Source organism: Rhagoletis zephyria, unplaced genomic scaffold (genome assembly GCF_001687245.7).
Source record: "Rhagoletis zephyria isolate East Lansing unplaced genomic scaffold, Rhagoletis_zephyria_1.1 Rzeph_scaffold_00705, whole genome shotgun sequence".
Taxonomy (NCBI): domain Eukaryota; kingdom Metazoa; phylum Arthropoda; class Insecta; order Diptera; family Tephritidae; genus Rhagoletis; species Rhagoletis zephyria.
In genome coordinates this window covers 172,309-182,046 of record NW_016157789.1, presented here as the reverse complement: position 1 = coordinate 182,046, position 9,738 = coordinate 172,309, and the positions used below count along the sequence as shown (strand labels likewise).

General features: G+C 37.2%; 1 protein-coding gene across 4 annotated transcripts in view; it reads left to right on the top strand.

Moving 5' to 3' along the window:
* The first annotated feature begins 501 nt into the window (after positions 1-501).
* Positions 502-9,738, top strand: part of GlcT (ceramide glucosyltransferase) — a 61,608-nt gene continuing 52,371 nt past the window's right edge. Inside the window, exons 1-2 of one of the 4 annotated variants that reach the window (XM_017613700.1) lie at positions 502-603; positions 859-1,121. In XM_017613700.1, the coding sequence (XP_017469189.1) occupies positions 1,024-1,121 (98 nt within the window). In that variant the 5' untranslated portion in view covers positions 502-603; positions 859-1,023. Of the gene's footprint in view, positions 800-837; positions 1,122-9,738 lie in introns of all 4 variants that reach the window. The other 3 variants (XM_017613698.1, XM_017613699.1, XM_017613701.1) reach the window with 3 other exon arrangements.

Below are 9,738 nucleotides of genomic sequence, written 5' to 3'. Positions count from 1 at the left end.
TAACAAATCTATTTAACTTGTTCATGTACTACTTTTTGTCAAATGTAACTGGGTGATTACCTACATATGTATGTATGTCCACTATTTTGCTTTATTACTCAATTGTCAAGTTTAAAAGTTGGCCTTATTGCTCAACGAGAAATGAAATAAAGCAAATTTGTCTTATTTCACATTCAATTGGGAAATAACATACATTTGGGTTATTGCCGTTTGTGCTATTTTACCCCTCACGGCGGAACAGTATTAATTTGTAACTGATTAGATGATTTTTTATATTGCCTATATTTTACGTTAGCATAATCATTTCATCAGATGGCATTAGCATGGTTATTATCAGTAAGCCAAGTTCTTTCGGATTTGTGTTGGTTTATACAACCAAAATTGGGGTTGCTTTCATTATTTTCAAATCAATCCACGTATGATGAAGAAAAAATTAATCTCTTATGGCTGTAAACATGATCAATCTACGTATGATTATGCTTGAAATAATTGTGATTCATGCATTTGTTATCACAAATAATTTTGTATCAGTAGAATGCGTCAATGCGCAGCGATAAACAACATCCGTCACTTCGTATTATTACTCATAATATTAACGCTTATGTACGTATAAGGTTCAAGTGAACTGCATGTCTCATATAAATTTTATAGGCTCTGTGATATATTGATATAGGAAAGAAACTTACATTTCGCAGAATTAATTTACCTACAAAACATAGTATATAAACCATCCAAATTCTTATAATTGACTGCGTGCAAGTACCTTGGTGCGTTTATATGATTGTGTACATATATCTCAGTTAATGCACAGTTGATTTTAATCTTTGGTATAACAAGTTAAAATGTTTTATTTTGCAGTGTACACAAAGATTTCACCGAAATATGAAACATAAAATCAGTAAATATAAACAAAACCACAAAATAACTACAAAAAATCAGCATCTCAAACCATATCAAATTTATATGCACAATCGGAGAATAAGCTCAAAGCGATCATCGTGGCTTATTCTTTGAAAAAGCAACATGTCACATTTACCAAACCCGCTATATGGTTTCGCAATTTGTCTACTTGTGTTCTGGTGTGGAACTTGGTGTGTTCATCTTTTGGCCATTTGCTACGGGTAAGCATTGCTTTATTTGCATTTTATACTTATATATAGTATGTATGTATATGTACATACAGTGGGGAGCAAAAATATAAAAATGGTAATTTTTTTTTAATATTAAAATTGTTTCATATTAAAACATTTTCGTTTATATTTTGTTAAAATATTGTCGATGCTATAGCTAAAATATAATTAATCAAAGTTTTAAACCAAAGAAAAAAATTAGGACAATTCTTCAAATTTTCATAAAGTTTAAAGACTAGAAAGTCGCGTTGATTTTTAATTTTTGCTTATGGTCTTTTGTTGTTTTTTACATATAATAAATGCATATTATGAAAATCTAAGCAGAGTTAGTGTAATTTTGTTTGCAAATGATCTTGCGCCTTTATTCCATAAAATTTGTATATTTACATCAAAAACCCAACAAAGACTATCAGCAAACGACAATTTTTAAAAATCAAAGCATTCTTCAAGCTTGCACTTTATTATACTAAAATTTCTTGGGTTATAAAACTGCATACTCAGAAGTGTTTTACAAATTCATATTAAAAAGATGAAAAATTTAAAACTTTGATTAACTGTCATGCGCTCGGGATTGAAAACTCGTCTAGATGGTCGGAAGTCTATATTTCGTCGCTGGAATAATGAAATAGTGTTGCATGAAAAGTATAGTTTTGAGAAAAACGAATTGGGAGTATGTATAAACCAATCGATCGACTTTAAACTTTAATTGTGCGCTTCTTATTCAAAATATTCGCATTTTAAATACACCACACAAAAAATTATGTATCATATTGCCTTAGAAATACCATTTGAGCTGAGCCTATTTTTCTGAAAGCATCTGCTTATACACTATTTTATCCTTGAACATTTTTATATGAAATCATTATACACTATTTTATTTGCACGCGATACACCATTTTATTTCTGATTTTACAGTGTTTGTGTGTGATAATTTTAATTTAAAGTGAAGACAGGACAATAAAACAGCGTTAACGACCATAAGTATGTTATGGTCGAGGAATGAATAAACATATTAGATGCGCGCAGTTCGTATTACTAATAATTTATTATAAGTATGATTGATCCTTATTCAAATTAAAAAGATGGGGCATTCAGATGTGTAATGAGGCTTTCTTTTTTCGAAAAGGGTTGCCGCCTTTACGAAAAATTATAAGATGCGATCTGATCGTTGGACTAAAAAGTGAGTTGTCAAATGAAAGGACTTGGCCTCCAGATGTGCAGTAAGCGCTGTCTAATAAATTATAATGTCCGTTGGTTGCATTAAAAATGTTATATATCAAATGAAAGTGCTTGGCCATTACGTATGCAATTGGGCTTTGTTTCTTTGAAAAGGGCTGTCACGTGTTTTCTCCAAACGCGTATATGTGCATACTTATGTACAGATTCAGCACGTGCGAAGCCTCGGGAAGACAAAAATATGCAAATGCATATCGCATATGGGCATTCCCATGGTGGCGCACGTGACAGTCGTACGATTTCAATGTGATACACAAAAGGAATACCATTTGTTTTCTTTAACTTTTTTGGGCCATTGTATAGCACATAATTAGCTCTATATTTAACCGAAAAATGAAATCAATCGAACTGCTTGGTCCTGAAATATAAGCATTTAAAGAGAGTGTCGTTACGTGACAAAAAATGGAAGTTGATTTTTTCTTTTCTTACAAAATCGCAAAACTCTGCGAATTGTGGATGGCTATTTTCATGTGATTTGGAGCAATTCTAGTTGTTTTTAGAGTTTTTTGAATTAATGCAAATTGTTTCAATTCTCTTTTACAACCCCAAGTGTGAAACGTGACGTGACGTGGCGTCACGTGACATAAATTTCCATCGTTATATTTTTGTTAATATTGCTTTTAAATGAATTTTTAACGCAAATAAAACATGTATTTTATGTAGAATATACTTTATATTTTGACTTCAGCGCCAATTCAGGGTCAATTTATTAGAAATCTATGATTTATTATGTTTCAACCACATACGCCAAATTCGAACCAAATCGGACCATAAATACGGTTTTTCGAAATATCTCGACCTTGGCACCACCTAGGAAGACCATTTTATGCAAAAATGATTCTACTTACATAGCCAGTACATATTTTAAAAAGCAGACAAATCGGCCCGTAAATACGTTAGATATAAAACTTATTTTTTTGTCGTGGTGGACCTTCCGCTGGAAACACACATATGCAAATGAATATTATGACACAAAATGCATATTTTGGCGAAAAAGCATAAAAATGCATAAAACGATTATTCTGGTAATAAGTTAATTAATTTTCTCATAATTTCATCTGACAATACCAGATAGCCAGGGTTACTGACGATGTTTGTTTGATTGACAAGAGGAAAAGCTGACAAACAACGGAGAGTCCCGTTATTTTCTAATAAACAATTTTAGTATACTCTTAAAAATATTTCGATGCGTATTTTTAGTGAAGTTTCGCGCTTAACCAGTTTTTGTGGTTGAAAAATTCAATCAAAATTTTTCGTTTTTAGCGGAAGCTAGTTAACAGTTTCCAGGGGCTGCAACTGAGAGTTTTCAACTATACCTACACTGAAAATTGTATGCACTCTTCATTTTGTGATTAAAGAAGTATGAGAATGAGTTTTAACTGTCAAAATTGTGTACACTTCGCTTCCGAAAAACTCACTGAACTCACAGCAAGTAGCGATGCAGCCACTATTACAGAAGCGCTTAAGGTATTAAACTTTAATGCAAATCAGTAGACAGCGAGGCGACGAATTGCCAAATTGGCGTAATGGCATCTTAAATGAAGAAAAAAGCTAATTTGACCAAAATATATGTGCGAGAGTGGTAGCATTTTGCTGTGTCGCCCGAAAACCGAACCGTTGCCTATTGGGATATGTTAGGCCTTTCAGAATGCAATAAAAAACATATTTTTAAGTTTCAATTGAAGGTTATTTGGTCTGACAAGACTCAATTAATTGCTTTCAATCAGATGGCCGGGCATGGTATTGGATTAAAGACCCAAATTAAGCCATGCGCAACATGTGAGGCAAACTGTGAATCACAATGGTCGGTCAATAATAGTTTGGGGTTGTATTTAAACAATTTTGTGGGTCCGTTAGTACGCATTATGCGTAAGGAACAGTATCTGTTCATATTTCAACAAAATTTGCAAGATGTAGTCGAAAAATGAGAGTTTATGCTGAAAAATCACCCAAAAAATACTGCATATGTTCGCAAAGACTGGATACAAAATAAAAAAATTGCTAATTTGATACGACCTTCACAATCCGCGGACATAAATCTCATCGAGAATTTGCGAAATCAACTAGAAGCACAGCTTATTAAGTATCCAAGTCCGTATAATCGAGTACATGAGCTGTGAAAGCAAACTAAGGATATATGGAGGATATACCTCCAGAAGTTTTACAGAGATAAAAATAAGGTATGCCAAATCGCACCCAGAAACTAAAACAAGCTAAAGGGTACTGAACATTGTGTTAGTAGTTCTTTTTTCTCGTTAAAATTGTTAAAAAGTTTTAAAAAATATATGAGTGCAAAACTGTAACATCTGCCTTAATTTTCATATTTGTCTGCTGGTTTTATTATTGTTGTTGGATTGACTTCAAATCATTATGAGAGGGGAAACACAGGTGTACCAATATTAACATACAGCAAAAGTATGAAAGTCGTTAGAACTTGGAAACATAGCGATGACTGAAGGAAAAAGTGCTACACCATGTTACAGTTTTGCCCGTCACTGTATGTATGCAAGGTGTATTAAACAAGGTGTGATTGACAGCTCAGGTCGGCTCTCTTTTTAACCGACTTCCAAAAAAAGAGGAGGTTATCAGTTCGTCGGAATCTTTTTTTTTTTGTTTTATTTTTTTTTATTTTTTTTTTATGTATGTTACCGCATAACTTTGGACCACGTCAACCGATTTCGATAACTCTTTTTGCATCGGAAAGGTAGTGTCTCAGAGGTGGTCCCATACTAATCTGGTTAAGATCCGATCAGCGGATCATGAGATATATATATATATTTTTTTTTATATGGGAGTTGAAGTCGGTTTTTTTTTTGCTAAAAATTACTAGTAAAATACTATTATAATATAGACAAACGATTCAAAATTCATAAAATTGTTTGTAATTTGACTTTAGGATAGGATGGTTCACGGTGTAATAATAACAAGGTGTTGTCAGTAACTTAACCTCACTTTTTCGGCAGGCCTATTCCGGTCACGCATTTTAAAGTAGTAGAAAAAGTACTAATTATTTAGTACTTTTAATCCGTTCGTGCATACTATTTCAAATTAAATGTGGAAAAATATTTAATTACAGACTTATAAGACTGCATATATGTTTGTATCGTCAGCTCCACACAGGTTGGACATATATTGTAACTTATAAAAAAGTACAGGCCGTAAAATAAGGCAATTTCCTATAAAACTGTAAATGATATTTTAAATAGATTAATAATAATAATAATAATAATAATAATAACCCACACACCCACTAAGAGCCGACACAGTGTTCGTCGAGGAGCAAGCCGAGGCACCACTGTTTTCGACAGACGAGCTGAAGCTAGCCCTGCGAAGCATGAAAGCCGGCAAGGCTCCAGGCCCAGATGGCATACCAGCGGAGGCAATCAGGTTAGCAGCGGAAACGAGCCCTGATCTTCTGCTTAACATGTACAACAGCTGCCTTAGGGCCCGGGTTTTCCCAAGCCAATGGAAGAAGGCGAGACTGGTGCTTATACCCAAGGGCAAAGGGGACCCAAACTCTCCTTCATCCTTCCGGCCACTCTGCATGCTAGACACAGCAGGCAAAATGATGGAGAGTCTGCTCAAAATACGCTTGACGTCAGCCATAGAAAGCGAGGGAGGCCTTTCACCCCGACAACATGGCTTCAGGAAGGGACACTCAACTATAGGAGCAATTGGCGAAGTAGTCGAGGCGGTACATAAGGCCGAAGAAGCCTGCCACCAGGCGCGGCCAATAGTGCTGCTAGTCACACTGGACGTCAAGAACGCCTTCAACTCGGCAAGATGGGACGATATGCTGGAGGCCTTGGAACGGTCATTCAAGGTTCCAACATACTTGCTAGATATGATCCGGGACTACCTCAGAGACCGTTGGCTTTTGTACGACACAACACAAGGTCAGAGAAAGAGACGTATAACCGGCGGAGCGGCACAGGGGTCTGTACTTGGCCCGGACCTCTGGAACGCCACGTATGACAGTCTGTTGCGCACGGAAATGCCGGAGAGCGCCTTCCTTGTCGCCTTCGCGGACGACGTGGCAGCCGTCATAACAGCAAGAAATGTCCAGCTAGCACAGCTCAAGCTAAACCAGGTCATGCGCAACGTCAGTGGATGGATGAGCGATCACGGTCTGCAATTGGCTACAGCCAAAACGGAGATCGTGCTCCTCACCAGGAAACGGATCCCAACAATTATAAATATAATGGTCGGACCTCAACCCGTGACGACTTCTAGGTCTACAAAATACCTAGGGGTGAAGCTTGACAGCAAACTCACATTCTGGGAACACATCCATGGAGTATGTGAAAAAGCTGCGCAGAGCACGGCGGCTCTAAGCCGGCTGATGGCAAACGTGGGCGGCCCGAAGCCATGCCGCAGGAAGCTTCTGATGACAGCGGTCCAATCGGTGCTCCTGTACGGGGCAGAAATATGGGCTGACGCATTGAAAGTCAAAAAATACCGGGTTCAAATGTCTTCGGTACAGCGCAGAGGGGCACTACGCATTGCTTCTGCATACCGTACAGTGTCCGCGGACGCGGTTCTAGTTATTTCTGGCGTCATGCCAATTGAGCTACTTGCTTACGAGCGAAAAGAGATTTACAATCTCAGTGCCGAGATAGGTCGAGCAGCTGCCGCGGCAAGGGCGCGCGAGCAACTGATCCAGCAGTGGCAACAAAACTGGAACGCGAGCACAAAAGGTCGATGGACACACTCCCTGATAGCCGACCTTCAAACATGGCTGAACAGACCACATGGGGAAGTCGATTTCTACCTGACGCAATTCCTCACCGGTCATGGTTACTTCCGAGAATATCTTCATAGAATGGGAAGGGTGGACTCACCGTTCTGTCACTACTGTGGAAACGTCGAAGATAACGTGTACCACACATTCTTCACCTGCGAACACTTCTTGATTTCGCGCAGAATGTTGGAAGAAAGACACGGAGACATTACTCCGGACAACATAGTTGGGATAATGATTTCCAGCGCAGAAAAGTGGGAAGCAGTTGCGAGATACGTGAAATTCGTACTCCGCTGCAAACGAGAGGACGGTTGTCTACTGAGGACACCCGAATGAAACGCCCCTACAAAAGAGCAGCCCCAAGGCTCTAACAGCGCGCTCCTGCATCTGAAGACATGCAGAATTGCGGTGCCAGATGCGGGATTCTTGCGCGGGCGGTGGGAGTTTGGGTTTTAGTGGGTAGCCCAACACGCTTCGGTGGGAGTCCCACACTCGGGGAAGGTAGTATAGAGACTAGCGCCCCCGGCCAGTGCATAAAGCATTTCCCTCTCCTACGAAAAAAAAAAAATAAATTATAATAAATATATTAGATTGGCGCTTACACATATGTTAGTGTTTGGCCGAGCTTCTCCTCCGACTTGTGGCGTGCGCCTTGATGTTGTCACACAAAGAGGAGGGACCTACAGTTTTACGCCGACTCCGAACGGCGATTGCATTTTTATGAGAAGCTGTTTTTCATGGCAGTAATACACTCGGAGGTTTGCCATTGCCTGCCGAGGGACGACCGCTGTTAAGAAAAAACCTTTTTTCTATATTTTTTGCGATGTTGCTTTGACCAGGGCTTGAACCCAGTTGGTGAGGAGTGGAGCGCGCACTGCTTACCACTACGCCACAGCCGCTAACATGTAGATTAAGACACATAAATATCGATAATATAAGCGAAATCGTAATTAACCATGCTGCCGCTCTATTCTAGTGTATCAGTAGTCAATTTGGCTCGATATTATGACAATGCAGCAAAAGGTATTTAATATAAAAAAATCTCCTTTCCATACGATTTTTGTGTACGTCTTTTTCCATTGATAACTACGATATCTTTTATATTTTATATTTTGAGGACAAAAATTATACAAATCCAGCAATTTTAAATATTAATATCGTTCTGAAAACACCAAGTTCTTTAAAAATCGCGATAAAATGAAATACTAAAATGGAGTATTTTAAATACAATTTCCCAACTAATAGCATTATAAAAATTAAGATCGGCAGCGCTGAAAATAAGCATGCCGAGCTTGTCAAAATTACAACAAACACGTCGCTACTGACAACACCTTATTATTCCACCATGGGATGGTTCTTCTGAGAGCAATGTCAAATTCAATCACACTTTATTAAATACATTTTGTATGTATGTGCAAAAACTTTTTATGGGATCAACGAAAAATTTTTCGTTATATACATTTTTTGGGCATATATAAAGCATATTTTTAATATTTTGGAGTCATATTAATGAATATAATTAAGTTTTTTGTTCATATTTTTGTCTTCCCTGTCATATATTTTTCTTTTTCTGCAACTCAGCACTTACTGACGAACTAGTTCAATTAGGTGAGCTATAGTTAAATAGGATGAACGAACTAAGACTCAGAAGAGTGAGTTCATTGAACCAAACGAACTAATTTACATGGTGTTAATATATAATTAACTAGGCTTTAATAAAAAAATAATAAACATTAAAAAACGTTTATACCCGCGCGCAGTTGTGCACAAAAGTATTATAACTGTGTTCACATTAGAGGTTTACGCCGCCGAGTCCCGCCGCCGCCCCCGTTTTTTGCCATTCCTCACGCGACGCCGCCGAATTACAAAATTTTCATGATGTATTCACATTGAAATACATCGTTTGAAGGAACCACTGGTCGTATAAATAGCGCTATTCTACGAAAGAGTTTTTTTTACCTAATTTGGGCCATGAACTCCTTTATTTTTCCAAAAAAATCGCAACTCAGAAAAAACATAGGAAACACGTTTTTCGATCGAAAGCAGTTATTACAGTTAAATTAGGGTCGAACAGTGGTAATTTGACGAGTTTCTTGCGGAGTAGTTATCACACATCACAAACTTTAACGCTAATATCTCAGAAATCAGTGTAACAGAAAGAAGAAGAAAAACAAAAAGAAGTTGCTTTATTTATGTATATCCGATCAGTTTGTATTTTGTGAAAATTTTTTTAGCTTGTGATAGGCTTGTCTGATCTGTTCTTTTAGTGTAAATAAAACGACGTTATTTCACTTACGGCCCAACGTTTCGCTAATCTTCTTAGCATCTTCAGGGGCGTGTTTATTTTATTATCTGTTACAAAAACATAAATACATACATATATATATGATAGTAAGTAAAGGAACAAATACACATACATATACATAAGTACATATAAAAATTGCAAAAGAACATCTGAGTTATTGAACACAAAAAATACTCACATAAAATTCGTCATTAAATTAACTAAATCTACTTTAATCCATACCACCTTCTGTGGTAGCTTTGTCTAAACTAAAAACTAAATTTGAATTCTATAAGCATAACAAGTAGGCGGCAGAAATGTCATCGGTGTCTTCTTTTTTGTTTATT